The sequence below is a fragment of the Stegodyphus dumicola genome, chromosome 2 (assembly GCF_044657685.1).
Source record: "Stegodyphus dumicola isolate Sdum_Otavi_A_Nest chromosome 2, ASM4465768v1".
Classification (NCBI taxonomy): Eukaryota; Metazoa; Arthropoda; class Arachnida; order Araneae; family Eresidae; genus Stegodyphus; species Stegodyphus dumicola.
Window position 1 is genome coordinate 245,513,187 of NC_140769.1, and position 21,699 is coordinate 245,534,885.

The following is a 21,699-nucleotide window of genomic DNA, read 5'->3' on the forward strand; positions in this document are numbered from 1 at the left end:
TGAGCAATTCAAAAATTTGCCTGTGTCATCACAAGTCGTGATGACACTATTGTATCCCCTTTTGAAGAAAGGGCACTGTGTAACGACGGATAATTTTTATACGTCCCCAGAACTGGCAGAATTGCTAATAGCGTATAAAACCGATATATATGGCACAGTTCGCTTGAACAGGAAAGGTATGCCTATTGATCTAAAAAAAAGGAAGTTGAAAAAGGGAGAAATTGCTGCATTTCAAAAGGGAAAAATCATGGTCCTGAAATGGAAGGACAAAAAGGATGTAGCACTGCTTTCCACTGTGCACAACACGGAGATGGTTGCAGTTACCCGCAGGAAGGAAAATAAAATGAAACCAAAAGTGGTAGTAGATTACAATGGAACTATGGGAGGGGTCGACCGTGTAGACCAAAGACTAAGCAGTTACAATGTCACTAAAAGAAGAGGAAAAAAATATTACAAAAAGATATTTCTCCATTTGTTGGATATAACACTATGGAATTCATATGTGTTGTACACAAAATCTGGTGGAAAGAGAAGTCATCTTCAGTACAGGACGAAGATAATAGAAAACATTATTGAAAAGTACCACTCGGTAGAATTTTCTGCCAAAAAAGGACGTCCTTCTGCTGATCACCCCCATCACGTCTGTCTGAAAGACATTTTGTTGATTACATTCCACCAACAGAGAAAAAAAGTAATCCAACAAGACAGTGTATTATTTGCTGCTCAAAGAGAGACAGTAGAGGGAAGAAGGTAAGAAGAGAAACAAGATTCTACTGTCCAGATTGCGATGTTGGACTCTGTGCAGTACCGTGCTTTCGAATGTACCATACACGATCAAATTTTGATTAATAATTTCATAATAATTTATGTAAATGCACAGGATATAAATAAAATTTGTAATTCAAGATTAAAGCTAGGTATTCTAAGCTTTATATTTATAGTTAGTGTGAATTAACTCCAAAGTATAATGATTTCTGCCATACAGAAAGCCAACTTTACAGGTAAATACTTATTTATTACTCATTTATTTAAATAGATATCTTTACACTTATTTTTAGGAAATGTTGCATGCGAATGATGCTATTATGTTTAAAAAGATATGTATGTATGAAAATAAGCATAAAAAAATTGACATTTTTTGATCCGTAATCCCGAAATAAAATGAGCCTGGAAGGGGTTAAGCGAAAGCTATGCCAAAAAAGTAAAAATGCAGGAGCTTGCGTATTTAATAAATAGATATCTCATAATCTACATTTAAATTAAATAAATGCAATTGTGTGTTAGCTGAAACTGTAATTCTACTCTTTTGCTTTCCAAAAACCTTGAGAAAATAGATTTACCAGAATGTTCTCTGCACGATTAAAAAGCTTTAAAGAGGCGGAGAAAAACATCTAGGTTCAATTGTTTATTAGTTGACATTTACTTAGCTGCGGTAAATTTTGTTGAACGGATTAGCTTTCTCTGTGTTTTGAATTGTACTCTATTTAATGTTTTAGTAGTTTAAAATATAACTACTGTGTCGTACTGTATGAACATCTGAGAGGAAAAATTTCAGCATTTTGTTTTATTTCTTGTGATCATAATAAGAATTATCATCAGACTTTCAGAAAGATCTTTTCATCAGACTTGCATTCAATCTATAACAACCCATATGCACACAACACAAAATTATGATTTTTTCATGAACCGAGTTTTAACGAGCAAACATCATGGTCCCTTGCGATTTTGACTGTATTTAGTTTTAATTAAAAACTTTATGTACTGTGTATGTGTTTATGAATACAAACTACTTTAAATCAAGTTATCGGTACTTATCAATATTTCTTATATTTTTCTTTAATTCATAAAACACATTAAAAATAATCTAAACTTAAATGTCATGTATTTTTCAAGTTTTGGATAGGAATGGGGGAATGATCGTCCATTTGTGCATGAGGCAAAAAATGTTGAGAAGCACTGGTGTGTGTGTGTGTGTGTGTGTGTGTGTGCATATATATATAATTACAAAACAATTCTTTTTAAAAACAAAATACAAACATGCCTAGTATTTTCACGCATTCAGCTCCAGAAAAATTATCATTAAAGACAAAGTAAGAAAATTAGAACTAATATTTTACAAAGACAAGAAATTGAAATTTATAATTAATAAATTTTAAATAATCATATAAATGCAAAAAAGAATTTTAAAATGTTAAAATCAAAACATTTCAAACAAGCAAAACCAAACTTCAAAAAATTAATGAAATTTAAAGAAAAATGAATAGAAGAGGAATTCAACCTCAATGTCACTTTCATAAGGGAGGTTAGGCATTTATATGATTATTTGAAATTTATTAATTATGAATTTCAATGTCTGGTCTTCGTGAAATATTAGTTCTAAATTTCTTAATTTATGTCTTTATATATATATATATCTTGCATATATACTATATATACACACAAGATTTAAGACATACAATTAATCTCATTATCAGTTTATTATACCTTTCTTTTTCACATCACTTCTGTCATTGGGATTTTAATTTTAAGGGGAAATATGTATATTTGTTTTATTGCTCTGTGGTATAGATTTTTACTTCAATATTCACGCATCTGCTATTTCTTACTAATTTATTCCAGTATCACATTTTACTTTTTATTAAACCATATACACAATATTGCTAGTATTTTTGTTCATTTTATTAATTGTCAAGTGATTAGAACTTGAGAAACTTGCATTAAATACTTTGAAACATTAAAAAATACTAATAGAAATAAAATTTACCTTCATTTAAAGCATCACCTAATACACCAGCTTGTTGTTGAGACAAACGAAACAGAGCTTTACCATACAAGAAATAAACTTCACCACATTCCAAAGCCAGTTCTCCAAAATGTTTGACATACAATTCACAAGCAGTAGCCAAGCTCTGTACGGCAAATGTATAATCCTGAACAAGCATATGTCTTTTCCCTTGTAAGAAATTATTGAAAGCTTCTTCAGGAAGAGATCTGAAATTTTTCAACTACGATATTAGACATTTTTTACAGTTTAATGAGCTGTTCATCAAAGGTTTATATTACAGAAAACAGTTCAAATTTACAAAAAACACAAAGCATCATATTAATATAAACTTCAAAACCTAAGATAGTAGATTTCCACGATAAGAAACTTGATCACAAGCCAATTTTCATGTAACTTTTCAGAGCTACAGGAAAACTTATAAAATACTTATTTAAAATACTAGTAGCATTGTTTCTCAAGGAATACAATGTTTTTTATTATTTTCTACCTAAAGAACAGTACCTGCGAGCCATAAAGATAACAAACAAATGGTTTCCACCAAGTCATAATCTTTTATAACCATAAATTGGGAACTTTTCTTGGAGTGCAGATGATCAGAAAGTACCAATACAGATATTACTAATTATATTATTTTTAAGACAAATGCCCTTTAAGCAATTTAGATCATTAAAGATACAATAAAGCATTCAATTAAAATTACGAAATTAAAATATCTTATGTACACTAAATAGGTTTATAAAAGCAAAAAATTACAAGAACAGAAGAGCTTATCATTAATTGTTTTTAATTGAAAAATTATTAAAAATATAAAATACCATCAAGACTGAAAAATTATTTTTCAGAAATTACATACGACATTGAAAAATGTCAACTCAGCAGCAAATACCTAAAAATGATTAGCTTGACACATTATAAATTATGTACTTTAATTCATATCAATCAACTACATTAAGTAATATTAGGATTTAAATTAAGAATTTTATATACTGTTTTTTAATCATTAAGTTTCTTAACCAATAACATATCATTTGAAAGAAAGACTGTGCTTTGCCAAATGGCAACAATCCAAACCTGCTATGCACGAAAGCTATTTCTAGATCCTTTCTCTGCTAACCTTAACTGTCATGCCCGAAATAATCTCGGATACGGCACTAGTATTCTAAAATGTCACGCCCAAATATTAATTGGGATATTTTTTTTTTTAGAGCATCGTATTGTTATACCCGAATATCTATTGTGAGAAGTTTATTCCGGCTTCAATTAAACAGATGGCAGCACTTTACTAAAGGTTTCAAAGGATAGAGGTTAAAGTTCAAGTGCACCGCAGAGGTTTTTTTTTTTTTTTTTTGATTGCAAGGCAAAATTTTTATTTTTGGAATTAAAAAATGACAATTTATCCACCCAAATCATCAAAATAACTTGACAGTTAAAGGGTTAATCTTGGATGTTAGTTTCCAAAGCATGATTACATATACAGCTTTTAATTTGCTACAATAAAATTTTATAAATTATATGAAAACAAAATGTGAAAAATTAAATCTTAGATTTTTACTAAGATAGCAAAATTACTAATTTATATAGAAAATGGAATGAAATAATTTCTGAACCATTAATTTTTTTTCAACGTAGTATAATTATCATAGAAGCTTGATTCTAAAATGGTTGATTTATCACACTTCTACAGCCTTCAAGTTAACTTTTTCATTTCTAGTCCATGGGTATAACAAATCAGTAATATAAATGCACCCATGACAGCTTAAGATATTGTTTTCTAATTCTAACACAAATGATAATTCATAAACTCTGCATCTCAGAATTATCACTCATTTAAACTTTAATTTGAACATCATAATACAACTATTATAAAAGCACTTACCAAGTCAGTAATAAAAAAGGGCATATGTATTATAAAAGCACTTACCAAGTCAGTAATAAAAAAGGGCATATGTATTTCTTTACAGATAAAACCTATTTTCTGCATTTTAAAATATTACTCACAGTATTTAAATTATTTAAATCCTATCCTACAGTGATTACCATTATTTTTTATCTGATGAATTTTGACTAAACACGTTGATTTGAATTTCAAATTACAGTAAAACCCATACAGCATAAAATTACTCCTGTAAGAAGTCTGGTTTCCACAGTTCCAAAACAAGATTCAAAAACTTAATACAAATGTTTTGTACAAAATTTCAACTTATTAGTTTTGACTAAAAAGACAATCCCTAATATGAAGAACATATTTTTATGAAATTTTCTGTGAATTCTAAAACTTTCAAAGATAGATAAAAAAAAATTCATTTATTTCCTTTGAAGATAAATCATCTAGATTTCAAACAACTGATTGAGCCATTGTTTTTTAATTACCAAGAACATTTTACAGTCTACTGATGTGACTGGAAAATCACACGAGTAGATCACATGATGGTTTACATGAGAAACCAAGATTCCCAGTTAATACAGTGGATACAATCTATGCAAATATATTAGTTATGTAAATTAATTGGTATAATCAACATATACATGTAAATGTATATTAAAATTTGCATATATATTTCGACTAGTGAATATCAGAACTCGGAAATTTACTTGAAGAAGCAATCATTTAATCAATCAATTTATATCAATGAGGTTATTTCTACAATGAGTTCTGCCAGAATTAAAAATACATACTTGCTTAATAAATTCATTAAAAATACATAAGACTCCAACCTACATCAAAACTTGTCAGTAGTCAAATGTGTAAATGACATTTTAAAATGCACATGTAAGGCATATTTTATATTAACCATTTGTCAATTTGCAACCATTGAGTTGAGTGTAATTAAATGGATTGTAATTAAAAGTCCACACATATACAGTGCAAAGTCCGTAATCTGGACGTCCATTATCCGGAATGACATATAATCCGGACCTCAAAGCCACATACCTTTTTTTTGTATGCTTTACGCATGCGTGTAATGAGTTTATGCATGCGCGTTTAATGTAGAACGAACGATAGCCACAAATTTGAAAGTTTTCGGGCATTGCAAACTAAAGGTGAATTTTTCCAGTTATTGGATTTTGTAAAGAAATGTGGAGAAGCGGTAATAAATGAAGATTATATAACAGAAATTTTTCATTGCAAGGAGAATGCCCCAATCATCAATCAATTAACGGATGGTGAAATCTGTAGTATGGTTCTAGATCTAGAAAATAACGCTTTCGATAGTGAAGAAAGTGACAAAGAGGTTATTGAAAACAAAAATTTCTATTGACAAGTTAGTCGGTATTCTCGACACAACAATTACAGGACTTTGTAACTGAACAAGAAATTATGTCTGTTTATAGAATTAAGAGAACGTATTAGTACAAAAAACGAAGCAATTTAAACAACTTACATTGAAAGAAATGTTTAATAAAGTAAACAAATAAATATTAAGCTTTTTTTATAAATTTTGATACCCTTTAGATCATAACTGCTCTTTATTTAATAAATTACAGTTTCATATTTTTAATTGTATAATTTTTGCATGCCGTCTTACCAGATTCCCGAAGAGTCCGAATTACAGACTTTGTACTGTAGTATCTGTTCCGCTTATAAGTGGCAATCTGCAAAACGGGTACAAATACCCACTCATAACGTGTTAATTAAACTTGGCTATTTGAAAGCAATATGTTGCCATTGCTTAAAATAAATTTATCTTTCATGGGTCAACTGAAATGACCGATACATTAACAAAGCAGAACACATTTGTGTTTGATAACTATATAAAAAGAACTTTCCCTACAGCAGACACCACTTAATATGATCACATTGGTCCACGATCATTTTGATAATATTAAACAATAAAAAAAAATTGCCGTCAAAACAGCAACAGGATTTAACTGGTTTAATATACATATAACAAAAAACATAAATAGGTACTTTAACAACATTTTAATTAAAAAAAGGGGCAAAAATTGTTTATAAACTGTTAACAATGTCTTTAATACAAAAGTTCATTTATGAACTGTCACAATGTTTCTGGAAATTATCTAACCGATGCTGTACTTTTAATCTTAATACTTTGAGGACATTCTTCACTGAAAGACAACATGTTAATGTAGAACTAAAAATTATGAAAAAAAGGAACCTCATGGATCCCCCCTCTTTAGAAGCAGACCCACAAGCCGCCAAATTTGGTAAACTCTAGTAGTTCAGTACGAGGTTTGAATCCCACAAACGGGCTAGCTGCATGGGTGTTTTCGTGATTTACCCCATGTGTAACATATATACGAGCCATTTCTCTTAGAAAGTCCTTCATTGAAGGCATCGCTCTCCTTTAGCAGAGGCTTTGCCATAATCACATAAACCAAACCAAAATCAACCACCAGAAGTAAGAAGAAAGGCAAATTTCTGCATTTTTTTTGCTCCTGAAAAAGGAGGCACACATGTCAAAAATTTCCTAATAAATAGACATTATTACTCGAAATTTATGCCAACCTAAGGTTGTTTTTTTTTTTTGCTCTGTTTTACATGTTTAATTAAAATCTAAACCAAGCTGTCTGGTGACATTTCTCTGTCACCTGGCAATTTTTAGATAGTGATAGTGATTTCTGGCACAAAACCTTGAAGATTATATGTGCCGAATACAGGTGTGATATTTCAATATACGTATTAATTACAGATACAAATATTAAAAGATATATATTTAAAACAAGCTCACTGATAAAATCAACAGATAGAATAAAGTGATGAAGGCTGACATGTAAAGTAAAATCCAAATGATTCAACTGTTAAAACAGGTAAAATTCATGAATGACAGTAGACATTAAAAGTATTTCAAAATGAATGATAAAACCCAGCATCTCTTAGATAGAGGAATATATTAGTATTAAAATCTTGCCCAATGAGATGTTGAAGAGTTACCTCAGAACTATTAAAATATTTCTCACACAGTTTACTAAAATAAGGGCACTCTGTAAAAATGTGACACACGGAGAGTATAAAATTACATTTGCAACAAAGAGCTTCTCTGTCTGTTTTTAATAGGTAGTTATGTATCACTCGTGAATGACCAATTCTGAGGAGAGTTAAAAGCACTTCCTCTCTCCGATTTCTATTTGCTTCCCAATGTTCAATTCTCGTTTTTATTCTTCTCAGCTTGTTACTAAGCTGAACATCCCAGAATAGCTGCCACATACATAGGACCTTCTGCTTGATGACAATGTTCACATCTTTACAAGGAATGAGCCGACTAGACACTTCGACAGCAGTCTTGGCTGTGATGTCTGCCAACTCATTACCTTTTACCCCTACATGCCCCGGAACCCAGCAGTAAAGAATGACATATCCATGGCTTTTCAAGTTTAAGTTTAACTTCAGAACTTCAACGACAACAGGATTTTGGGTGTCGCAATATGTTTCTAAAGCTTTCAGTACACTGAGCGAATCCGTATATATAATAAACTTTCGTTTGTGTAGTCCAGAGATGAAGGAAAGTGCTTCATATACAGCAGTCAATTCAGAAGTTAACACAGAGCAAAAGTTATGTAGACGGACGCCTTTTATATAATTATCAATCACAAAAGATGCTCCAACATGCTTACTTTCTTTAGAGCCGTCCGTATATACAGGAATGTACTTACTGTATTTTTGTCTATGCTCAAGAAATAACTGTCTGTATATGATATCATTAGTATTCGTCTTGTTAAGGTGTTGAAAAGCATTAAGTAGTTGGATATTTGCACTCTCCCAGGATAGAATTTCAAAATGCTTTGTGGTTTTGACCTTTACATCGGACATGTGGTATTTTTCTATCAGTGACTGAGCTCTTACATGGAAAGGTGGCCCACATAGAGGTCGCACAGCAAAAAGGCGGTTGTAACAGTCATCAAGCAAAGGAGAGTGACTAGGATGGTCAGGTATGCATAAAATTTTGAAATAATGAGCAAGACAGAATTGCTCCCGTCTCAACTGAAGGGATGGTTCGAAGCAGTAGACATAGAGACTCTGTACGGGAGATGTTCTAAAGGCTCCAGAGCTAATCCGTAGAGCCTGATGATGAACAGGATCTAGTTTTAATAAAACAGAAGGACGGGCTGATCTGTAAACTACTGAGGCATAATCTATTCTTGAGCGGACCAGCCCTCTGTAGATGTGAAATTGGGAGCTACGCTCTGCCCCCCCAAGAGGTGTTCGCCAGTACTTTTAAAAGATTTAGCACTTTGAAACACTTCTTCCTCAGGTACATTACATGTGGCATGAAGGTTAATTTTGAATCAAACATTACTCCCAGAAACTTCACTTCCCGTACAACTGGAATTAATGATCCTTCAAGATGAAGCTCAGGTTCAGGATGAAGATGTCTCTTTCTGCAAAAGTGCATGCAAACAGTCTTGTCTTTTGAAAATATAAAGCCCCGCTTATTTGACCATTTCGCAATTTTGTTAACAGCGACTTGCAACTATCTATATATCTCGTATCTGAACCTTGACAACTTATTAAGAAATCGTCAACATACAATGTAGTAGGAAGCTCATTCAACACAGAATTAATTCTTAAGATAAAAAGGGTGATAAAAATGTCAAGCACAGAGCCTTGAGACACTCCCTCTTCTTAATAGAAAGTACCTGAAAATACAGAGCCAAGCCTTACTTGAAATGCCTTAGACTTCAAAAAGTTCTGTATAAAAACTGCCAGATTGCCACGGATGCCACTGGCATACAGGTCACACAATATGCCATACCTCCAAGCCTTATCATAAGCTTTCTGGATGTCGAAAAATACTGAAACTAAGTGATTCCTTTTGACAAAGGCTTCACGGATGGAGGTTTCCAAAAAGTAAATTATCCACTGTTGTTCTCCCTTTACGGAAACCACTTTGATAATGTGAGATTACATTGTTTTTTTTTCAAAAAAATAGACTAAGCGGCGATTTACCATTTTTTCAAACAGTTTGCAGATACAACTTGTTAAAGCAATTGGTCGATAGTTTGACGGATTTTGGGGGTCTTTTCCTGGCTTAGTTATAGGAATGATGATAGCTTACGTCCATGATATTGGGAATGTATGCTCTTTCCATACTCAATTGTACAGAGCGAGAAGGTTCGACAACGACTTGCAAGAAAGATGTTTGAACATTTCGTAACTAACACCATCCGGGCCAGGACTAGATCTGTGTGTGTTGGACAATGCTCTCTTCAACTCGATAATAGTAAAATCAGCATTATATGGTTCCAAGTTGGAAGAGGTGAACGCAATGGGAGTTTTTTCTGAGCAACGCTTAACAGAAAGAAATGCTTGTGAATAATTTTTGCCACTGGGAGTGGCAGCAAAAGCCTCACCAATAGTATTCGCAATTTCTTCTGCGTTGCTAATCACTCGGCCCTCTTTTTCCAGGATGGAAAGTATGTGATCTTTATATAATCCACATGCTTTCTTAACCCTTTCCCATACTTGTTTACTTGGTGTAGAAGATGTAATTCCAGACACGTGGGTTATCCATGAAGCTGACTCTGACGGCGAACTTTTCTTGCATTCGCTTTGGCTTTCTTAAAGGCTATTAGGTTTGACAAGGTGGGGTATCTACGGAAAATTCCCCAAGCCTTTCTCTGTTCCTTTACTGCGTCTCGGCATTCATTATTCCACTACGGCTTTGAATATTTTGGGAGCTTATTTGATGACTTTGAGATAGAGATTTCAGCAGCTTGAAGAATTTTGTTTGTAACAGCCTGCATTGCTTCATCTATTTCCACATTGTTCACCAACTCTTGTGTAACTGTGTCATTAGCATTAAAGATATCCCAGTTGGAATGATCAAATATAAATTTTTCTGATCGAGTTAATTTCTCTGGGTGAACAAATGGCAAGATCAAGCGTATGGAAATTTCTCGTAGGCTGGTGGAAGTAGGTTTTCTCAGCATTATTCACAAGGCAAAGAGAATGATCATCTATCATTTGCTCTATCTGTCGTCCACGTGAGTTGGTGTCTACTTCCACACATAGGACTATGACCGTTAAAATCTTCCAAAATTAGAAAAGGAGCAGGCAGCTGCTCTAATAGGTCATCTATTTGTTGCTGATCTATGTGTTCATTGGGTGGCAAGTAAAGAGAACATATCATCATTAGTGTTCTTATATTTATTTGTATTGCTGTAGCTTGGAGGGGTGTTGTCAGTGGGATTGTGTTAGATGAGTAATTAAGTGAGAATAAAATAGCTACAATTCCAGAGGCTCGATCATTACTGACATATTCCTTCCTTACTATAGAGTATCCTCGCACTTTTACAGAACTTTCAGGTTTTAGGAGCGTTTCCTGTATTGACAGGCATGCTGGATGGTGAATATTGATTAGCTCTTTTATGTTATCAAGACCGTGGTGGAAGCCATGACAGTTCCAGGAAATGAAAGTAGCCATCAAGAATGCTTATCTTTCTGGTGCTCTTTCTTAGACTTGCAGAGAAGCAGATGCCTTGAGACACTGAGTCCCTCTTCCACTTCCATCCCATCCGAATCCTGCGAGTCGAAGCTCAGACTTTGCAGAGAGCTATTGCTAGCGCTCCTTACTTTTTCCGATTTTTTATTTTCAGATTTTGTTTCTTTATTTTTAGATGTTATTTGGTGTGGAGATAGGGCAGATTCACTTTTATCAGAATTTTCTTTTCTAGGTTCCTGTTGTTTTGCTTGTGAACTTTTTGGGAGACTGCATATTGTTTGACAAGCTATTGTTCTCGTTGATTTAGTTACGCTAGCATAAGAAGTATTTGATCGAAGCTGAGAACTCTGTACTATTCTTCTGGCTTCTGCACATGAAACGTTTTTCGTAACTTTGATAGTCTGAACCTCTTTTTCGGCCTTCCACTTAGGGCAAATGCGTGAGAATGCTGTATGTGCCCCCTTGCAATTAATGCACAATGGCTCAGCGGTACAATTATCGCTGTCATGGCCTTCCCCAGAGCACCGGGCACATGTGCGTTTACCTCGACAGGACATTTTAGTGTGACCAAACCGCTGGCATTGAAAGCATCGCATGGGGTTTCACAAGACAATTTAAATAACCAGCTTTGATGCTAGTAGGCAGATTAGGCATGTTGAAAGTCAAGATAATGTGTCTGGTGTTAATCAACTTACCCTCCTTACGCATCTTGATCCACCTAGCTCCACATACATTTTGTGACGCAAGTTCCTGCACGAATTTTTCTTCTGAAACAGATGAAAGATCGAATTCGGAGATAACGTCACGACAACTATTCAAGGTTTTGTGGACAGACACACATATATCTATTTGTCCTATTTTAGTAAGCACAAGAAGAGAGGCAGATTGTATAGATGATGTGGTTTCGATAAGTATATCTCCAGATCGTAAACGTTTCAGATTTTTTGGCTCATCAACACTAGCTATTATATATTTATGTATTAGACATTTTTTTCAGCTCACCAGAAGAGTTGCTCATTACTACAAAGCGTGGTATTGTAGATGCTTTGTCTTTTATAGGGATACTCGAAACTTGTATAATATTAGGATTTGCATTGGTTCTTCCTTTTTTTTAGAGGTTATTTTCTGATTTATCCATATTAAAAGAAAAAAAATTCGGACCCGGCAGCCCCACCCACCACGGAGTCCAACAAGGGGACGCAGAATCCTGCGCCAGGGTTAACCGGGTCTATACGCAAACTGAAGTCCCACAGTCAGCTTTCCTGAAAGCAGGTACTCCCGAGAGCTTGACCTCAAGCCACTGACACAAGGACTAGTGACCAGCCGATTGACACCCGTGAGGACGACTAAGCTGCCTCCTGTTTAGCTGAAGCAGAGGCCAAAGCAGAGGCCAAAGCAGTGTGTTGGGGACAGTACCTCGCCCCTCAACTACCAGAAACCTCCTTTCCAGCGACACAGGTCTCCATGCACGGCATACACGTGGGCAGTTTTCTCGCCATTTGAAAACTAGAGGCAAGGGTTGTTCCAGTTTCTCGTGACGAGCCCCAAACTCTGAAGAGAGAAACCACAAGGGAGAAAGTAAGGGAAACAGTTCCAGCTAAGAGGAGAGGAAACGGAAAAGAGGATAGATCACTAGGGCCCCAGGATCGTGACACTCGTCTCACCAAGAAGATCCCCTGAAGGGGGCAATTTTTAGAATCTACTTTATTTGGGCACTTTATAGCAATTTTTTAAAAAATTACTGGATAATATTTTGATCATATTAACCAAGTGATTGATCACAATAAACAATGCATTTTCCATGTTTTCATATATAAAAGAGCTGGACTTTAGTTATTAGATAATATTCAAGTGATAATATTAACCATGATCACATTAAATGGCATCTAATGCAAAATATTTCAGACTACTGATTTCTTTAATGGTTTAGGAATTATGTATCAAAATTGTATAACCATCCACTACAAGAGAAGTGTAGGCGGTAAAAGTTTACAATTGGATGCCCCTAGTTTTTTTGGCAATTCTTTTTTGATGCCATTGGCACCAGGAAGGCACAATTTCAAGATGGCCACTACACAAAACCAAAATAAAAAGGTCAAAGAATTGCACAAACTCTGTGTTCATGTACACACCGATCTGTTTTCACTGAAAAAAAATCCCAGAATTGCACAAACTAGGCATTGCGCACTGCCTTAAATTTGTACACATCAATCTGTTTTCATTTTAAAAAAAAAAATCAGGAAGCTAAAACAAAGTTAAAACTATCATGGTTAATCAGAAATGAGGTTTCATCGCCAAAATGTTTTTAAAAAAAATAATCGCTAATCGAAGGGGCACCCAATTCTACACTAGAGCCGTGCAGACTATATCGCATCTATATTGTACAGGCTTACAAAAAATATTCGAAGGGAAATTAACTTCATGCAATTGTTGAAACTTTAATGATCAAAATAAGCAAAGTACTTTCACTGCTTTCAATAACAATATCCAAGTCATAACATTAACCAAGTGATATTAATATCGAGGTGATATTTATTAATTAATAGAGATCTACTGTATTTCAATACAATAAAATCTGGTATCAACTATGTAGTTTGTTAGATTTTTAAAATGCTTCATGAAATTAATCATCTATTTACTTGCAATCTTTGTAAATAATTCTTAACCTTGCTAACATAAGGTTATTAAAGGTAAACATTACACTTTCAATATTTTTCTTTAACAGTTTAAATGACTCCAATGCCTCAAATGGGTGAATTCATTACAATCAATAACCACAATCAACTAACAGTCATCTCCAAAATGACCATCTTCATAAAAGTCCGAAATCATTCAAAGCCACAACTGGTTGTTTTAAAAAAGCTTCACTGTGCTTAAAATACACTCAACAATTTAAAAAATTAATAAAATATTTGTCATTTTCACCTGTAAGTGATGACTTTATAAATTTAGAAGTGACATATCAATACAACTGTCTTAAAAAAAACCTAAAGATAAGATTATGCATAACAGACAAAATTTTAGCTCGTATAATTTGCCAAGTTAGAAAAGTTAGTTATAAAAGAATTTACACAAACCTAACATATCCTTTAACGCTGAATAATGCGCAAGGAAAATTATAGCAAAATTATGATTTATAAATGCCAACACAACAGAAGCTATCATTATTTTTAATATTAAAAACAGCTTATCTTTGGAATATGGTAACTGGTAGTTTGGCGACATTTTGGAGGCTATAAAGGTTACTACCTAGGACTTTGGTAATAATGTGAGAAGTACCAGAAGTACTCAGTTCCGATTACGCATTATTTTGTGTGAGGGAAATGAGAGATCATGAGATATGTTGCCAAAAAATTTCCAAGTTACCATAATCTAAAGATCAACCTTAAAAACCTTCACATTATATGCTTGCACAGGAAATAAAAAGTACAAAATTATTTTGTAAGCTACTGATTTTACATAAATGAAACAAGGGGCACCCAATTGTAAACTTTTACCAAATGAGACTGCATATATGCAATTACCAAAATTTATAATCTTCTGGAGGGTATATAAAATAACAGCCATACAGGCAGAAACGAAAAAAATATAATGCAGACCGAGATAGCTATAAATTCAGCATAGCATTATTCCAAACAGGATTTTCTGGATAATATTTTATTCCAAAAACCAGTATAAACAAAACAGTATAGCTGAAGTTAAAAATACAGCATTTAAGCATTTCTATAGATTTTTAATGAAAATTTGCATACTTCAATAAAATTTTATAATAAAATAGAAAACTCATTTTTCTGGGACTTCATGATTTATATATTAAGTGACTCAATTTTTTAGTTATGCTCCAACAAATCATAAACCTTACACTATTAAATTTAGTTATCAGCTTAATTTCTTCAGAAGAAAAATCTTCAAGTATTTAAAAGAAGCAACTAAAAAAATGTTGTATTGCCAATAAAGTATCTCATCTGTACTAATAACAGGTGCCCCCAAGCAGCAAAATTTTCTGCTTTTTGATTTTGTATCGAGGGCAGATAACATGCTCATAATATTTGACACATTCAAACATGGGTGCTGAAAATTTTAGATGAATTTATATAATAATAAAAAAAAAAAAAAACTAAGCAGTTAAACAGCAATATTCAGTTCTGTAGAGAAATAGGGAAAAAAAAAAAAAAAAAAAGGGAAGATAATTGCCTAACTATGTTGGATGCATTATGAGCCCCCCCCCCAAAAAAAAAAATTGCAGGCAGTATAAAAAAAAATTTCAGCATCATTATTTAGAAAATACCTTCTTTACAGTCATACAAAAGTAGCTATTACTTCAAATGATTTAAACATAAAGCAGCAGAAGCTGAAGTTATGTCTTTTTAAATTAAAAAATTTCAAAAACTGAAAAGCAGTAAATTAATATAAGTACATAACAATATATACTTACTGGTAAATTAAAATGATGTAAAATTACTACAAATCATTTAAACATAAAATAGCCATCTTCTGAAGTTAAGTCTCTTTAAATCAAGAAATTTCAAAAACAGAAGCGGAAACAAAAAGCAATACATTATTCTAAAGTACATAAAAAAAATAATTATTGTGGAATTAAAATGAAAACAGGGAGGAAGAAATAAGAGGAAGAAAAGAAAATAAACGAACACTGTTAAAAAAAATACCAGGGAATGACCGAAAAAAGTATTTAAAACAAAATTTAATTAGAATGAATTGATAGGTGTTAGGGAAACAATATGGTAAACAAACTCTTGCGTAATTATATAGAATATTCAAATAAATAAAAAATTACAGTTCTCTAATAAAAAGGAAACAAGTACTTTGAACTAGAATAAACAGTAAAACTTTTGATTTAAAAAATAACGCCAACGTTTCATGTATATTAAACTTACTTGCTTAAATCTTTAGAGCTTGAAGGAGATTCTTTTACTATTTCAGAACACTCATCTTGGCCTTTCGTATCTTCCATTTCAGAAGATTCCAAGTTGACTACTTATTGCAGGTAAATGAAAGACAACAGAACTAAACAAATACGACAACCAATTTTATCCCGCTCAGTTTACTAAATTTCAATTTTAAAGAATACCGCACAGTTACGGTCGTCAACCAATTACAAGCGCGCGTTTGCGAATGTTTTGCATAATTTGTTACTGAAAGAAAATCATTAATATCCTGTTCACTGACATTTATAGATTACAGCGATTAATATTTATGGATAATTAATTAACACAGTATTTGCTCAAATACGAACATATGTTCTTTTAAAATGTTCATGTCAAGAGAAATTCTTCAGACTCAAGGCAAAAAGAAAATAAATGTCTTGAAAAAAATAAAAGTACGAGCCATACTTTCGAAGGAGCCTTTGAGGTCTAGAACTTTTTGAAGATGAGGAAAACAGGTTTATTACTGCTATGGCGAACTGGAAGATAGTATTAATTCTTCTATAGTACTGCTTCAATACTGAAATTGAACAAACATATAGAGTGCAGACAAACCCATAACAAAAAGTAACCATTGACTTGAAACAACAGATAAATAACCATTGGCAACTGTAATCTGTAAACAACAGATATGTAGAAGAGAAATGCAGTGTTTATATCCTTAGAGCTAGAATGTTATTAACATAGCTAACTAGATATCAAGGATAGGTTCAATTAGGATGTTTATAGGCTTAATGCTTTTATCCCCACATCATCAAAGATTAAATAATTATCGTCAAAAAGAGGGTTCGGTAAAATTTAATGTCGAATTGTCAAAATAACAAAATAAAGGACTTAATTAATTTAGTAATTAAGAGATCGAGTAGAAGGCCAGAATGAATTTTGAAGGGTTACATCATGCATTTTGTAAAGATTCGATATTTCCTTGATCAATGATCTTGAAGAGTTAACAACACGAGAAAAAAAGCACTCACGAAAGGCCATTCACATCGCGATATTGATACGGGTTTGGGGAAGGAAGGGAGCGGGGAACTCGTTAGGTGAGTTAAATTTAAAGAGATATGGTCAGAACTGCCTCTGAGGAGAAACATGAGATAAATAAATTAATAGCTTTAAGTGCTATGATATAATAGTAATAAAGTAAAATTCTCTTAAAAACACTGAGTTTAAATAAAACATCTGTGTAAAAGAATCCTTTTAGCAGGGAACAAAGAGGTGCTTACTCATAAGTTACAAACGCTTACGGTTTAATGAAATAATAACTGCCCTATAACGGGACAAAGAGAGTGACCCTGAGCGAAGCTGAAAGACCAGCGAATTCACTCGGTGGGGGTCAGTGAATGAGTTCAGTGTTAGCTTCGAGGTGCCTCGTCTCCATAGCAACGCATCCTAGGAAATAGTAACGCATTATACGCACTTTCGAGAGAGGCTCTTTTTATAGATGATGCAATTCCTGGGTGATAAATAAGCAATGAATGGAGAACGGGTTACCGATCTAAGGAATCTTTTTGAAAAAATTAACCGATAATTGCTGTATAAAACGATTTAAGGGCAGAATTTTGGCTGTGTTATGAATATCCTCGTTCGTAACAAACCAAGGAGCTTTGTAGATGTGCCGAAGCATAATATTTTGGAAACTTTGGATAAGTTTCCTGTTAGTAATTGCTGCTGCACCCCATATGGAACTTGCATAAGTCAGAATAGGCCTTATCATTGAGGCCGATGCTATTCGCAACAGCGGTGCGATTAGCCGCTTGAGCTATTCGCACCAACATTAACCACGCATGCGCAAAATTGTCGGATCCATCATTTGAACCCAATCGAAAAGATAGGATTCTACGTAGGCGAACATCCTAGGTCTGGTCTGGTCTGGTCTGGTCTGCACGGTTATTGCCGAAATATCGCGCTTATGTGCGGTTTGTCCGGCTCAAGAAAATAAAGCCCAGTGGGCACATGACATTAGTCTTCATGACAGTTTGATAAGGTCAGAGGTAGTAACAGGGGGCGACCGTGACTCGCAAAGCCTTAGAGAGGCAAGAGCAACGATAAGCGCACGATTCTGGAGCTGTGAGGATAGTGTGTTGTATGTTTGTGTTGTTGCATAAATAACAGAAACACATCAGACAAATAATTCAAAAACATATTAAACGTAATACAAGGATGGATAAAAAATAAATGATACAAGCTATATACAATTATAACCCATGGGATACTGAAATTATGAAATTATTCAAATACAAAATTATGATAATAATACAATATAAAATACAAAATATAATTACATATGTACAAGGACTATGTACAATCAGCGAGGTAGGTTATGTAGGAAATTTCAAGTCCCGAGTGAGGCTGATGAGCCTGTACCCTTCTGGCTTTGTCAGATCTTTCCCCGTGTGATACTTCTTTGGCAATATGAAACAACTCCAATGATGGAACACAGAAAAAACTTTATTTAGCACTCAAAATGGCGACATACAAACAAGAAAAGAAAACATATTCTAACATTTAAAAATAAATTACATTCTTCGTGCGAGAGTCGCACGAGGCACTCGAGTCTGGTTTCAAATATTGCCATTCACAAATACCTTAATGTTCATCTATTTAAATTATTTAAACTACTAGATTTTAATATTATTTAAATCTGTTACAACCTCTTCCCCAACGGAGAGACTTTTACCGAAGGGTAAAGTTCTGTAAATTTCGAAAGTTTATACGCTCGGCTTGCTCAATTGCTTAAAGAGAAAAGATAACTTCTCTCATAAGTTTCCAAATTTTCAGGCCGAAAATTTTAAGTTTTAAACAAATATTTTTACACATTTAAATAGGAAGAAAATGGACCAGTGTTCAAATTAGTCTTCTTCTTCTTCTTTTTTTTTTTTTTTTTTTTTTTTCTTGACGGCGCCTAGATCTCTTCCATGGTGGACCAGTTCCTCGGCTATAATTCACAGCAAAGCCTTTCCTCAGTTCATCTGTGCCTTTCAGATAATATTCATTTGTCATTTGCTTTCGACAATTGTTTTCTTCGTCTATTAGTAGCGGCTTTGATATTAAATCAAAAGCCGAAAGATGATGATAACGCTGCATTGCAAAATGATTCTCAATATTAATTTCTTTATCGTTTTTCAAATTTTCGTGAAGATCTTTCCTCGTTTAATTCTGGTGATTTAACTTCTTCTTCAAATACATCTCTGGATGCTTTATTTTCTTCCTTCATCGGTTCCAAGATCTTGCTCTTCAGCTATTTTTCTTTTCCTTTGAGCTGATTATTCGATCTCGGTCGGTGCCTCCAAAACAATTAAGACTGTAATACTTCTTTGACGAAATGAAGCAACTCCAATGATGGAACACAGAAAAAACTTTATTTAGCACTCAAAATGGCGACATACAAACAAGAAAAGAAAACATATTCTAACATTTAAAAATAAATTACATTCTTCGTGCGAGAGTCGCACGAGGCACTCGACTCTGGTTTCAAATATTGCCATTCACAAATACCTTAATGTTCATCTATTTAAATTATTTAAACTACTAGATTTTAATATTATTTAAATCTGTTACACCCGGCTTGGGGAGTACAATCATTTTGGCGGTCTTCCAGATCCGCGGAAAGTAACTGTTGTAGAGGCATGCATTTAAAATGCTCGTGTACCGTGTGATAATATTAAAAGGAGCCATTTCAGTGCAACAGTATTCACATTGTCAAGTCCTGGGGCCTTTCTATTTCTGAGGTTCTTAATAATATTCAAGACTTCGCGAGGCAAAATGAGTTCAAGTCGGCTGTGCATGGTGTCTGTATTTATTCAGTCAGAAACTGTGGAGCTGACTTCGGTCCAAAACTCATGATTGTATGGGGTAGTATTCGGGGAGAATTGTTTCTCAAAGTGTTGAGCAAGAATATTACTCTTGTCAATATCAGTAAGAGCAATGCAGTGATCATTATAGATTGGCCTATTAACTACGGGCTTTTTCTTTAGACATTTTACAAAAGGCCAAAATAAGTTACTGGGCTCATTAAAGCTCTATATCCTTTCATCCCACAGCTCTTTACGGTGCTTAGTGATCTGTTTTTTAATTTCTCTATTGAGTTTGTTCATACTCCTCTTGGTATTAGGGTCACATGTAATATGAAATCTTTTTTTCTAAGTTTATTTTTGTCTTTGATAAGATTTTTCATCTTGCATAGTAATTTGTCTGTAATTTGATGTCTAGGGATTTTTCTGGTGGCGTTTCTGTATGCATTCTGAATATCTGCAGTAGGTTGTTTGACTACAGAGTCAACGTCATCCGGAGTGCGTAGGCTATGGATATTGTTGTGATAATCACAAAGGAATTCGTCGAAAAGTTTCCAATTTGTCGTGTTGATAAGATCCTCCATGACGTCTTTTATGCGTGCAACTGCCTATTAGTGTTGGAGAAAATCTTTTTTATAAAAGGCGGGTTACTACCATGGCGTAGTTTATCATTTTTTAGGCGTTGGCGACTTTCAAAAGTTTAGAGAGGAAAATGGGTTTATTTTCTTATATATATTAAAAGAAGGAACACATTTCCTTTTATTAAAGTATATATAAAAAAGGGCAGATTTTTATGTTCACAATGTTTATCGTTTTCCTGAACGGTTGGAGCAGTTCAAATGACTGATTTGGGGAGGGGGACAAAATCTTGTTAAATTTTTTGTACTTCTTAGAATGCATTTAGCTTCAAAGCTGTGTTTTGCACAGTCAAGACTTAAATTCATTCGTCTTTGGAATTTGTCTGAGAAAAGATAATAAAAATTAGACAGAAGACTTCTGTGTAGAAAATTTAGACATGAAATAAGTTAAAAGCGATTAAATCAACAATTAATCCTATAATACTTGTTATTAACAATTTTGTATACCTGCTTATATTTTTTATGGAAATATTTTGCATTTTCAGGACACAAAAAGTATTTCAAAGAAGTTTGAAATATTAGTACAAACACATTAATAAATTAAATTGAAATAAATAATGGGATGTAATTTAAAAGACAGAAATAATTTAATGTAAGAGATTTCAGATTTAAAAATTTGCACTCACAGATGATTTATCAGATTTTATAAGGTTTTATTTCATAAATAACTTTCAATTTGAAATATGGCATTTTAACCTATAAACATGTGTGGATACTGAAAAAGTGATGAATATTATAAGAATATTATAATGTTCAGGAAGTTTTCTTATTGAATAATAAATTCTGACAGTCCTATGCTATAAGACTAGGGTCTAAGTTTGCATAAAATTCCTCAGTTAAATAAAAGAATTTAAGTAATTTCTGTAGCCTTTTTGTCAATCCATTAAAGATTTTTTAACTAATTACAAGTCCTCGCTTGCAATGAGTACCATCATTAAATCCCTATTTTATCTAATCATATCCTGAACATTATCATGTATATAGATTGACCTCGTCTTTATAACTGATAATTATTATTTGCAAATTATTCTCTTGCTGGTGAACCCTTTCTGTTGCTGAGTTAGGGTTAACAACCTTCGCTCTCGCTACCTCCTGCCTTAAGGAAATCGGCGTAAAATGCTGGTACCTAGTGCTGATTGT

The 21,699-nt window shown here is 33.4% G+C and overlaps 1 protein-coding gene across 3 annotated transcripts in view; it reads right to left on the reverse strand.

The window, feature by feature from the left end:
* LOC118180122 (protein HGV2-like) overlaps window positions 1-16,270 on the reverse strand; it is a 79,998-nt gene extending 63,728 nt beyond the window's left edge. The window contains exons 1-2 of one of the 3 annotated variants that reach the window (XM_085811976.1): window positions 16,083-16,270; window positions 2,765-2,991 (exon numbers count right to left, since the gene is read on the reverse strand). In XM_085811976.1, coding sequence (XP_085668102.1) covers window positions 2,765-2,991; window positions 16,083-16,159 — 304 coding nt within the window. In that variant the 5' untranslated portion in view covers window positions 16,160-16,270. Of the gene's footprint in view, window positions 1-2,764; window positions 3,006-16,082 lie in introns of all 3 variants that reach the window. The other 2 variants (XM_035349265.2, XM_085811977.1) reach the window with 2 other exon arrangements.
* Window positions 16,271-21,699: the final 5,429 nt, after the last annotated feature.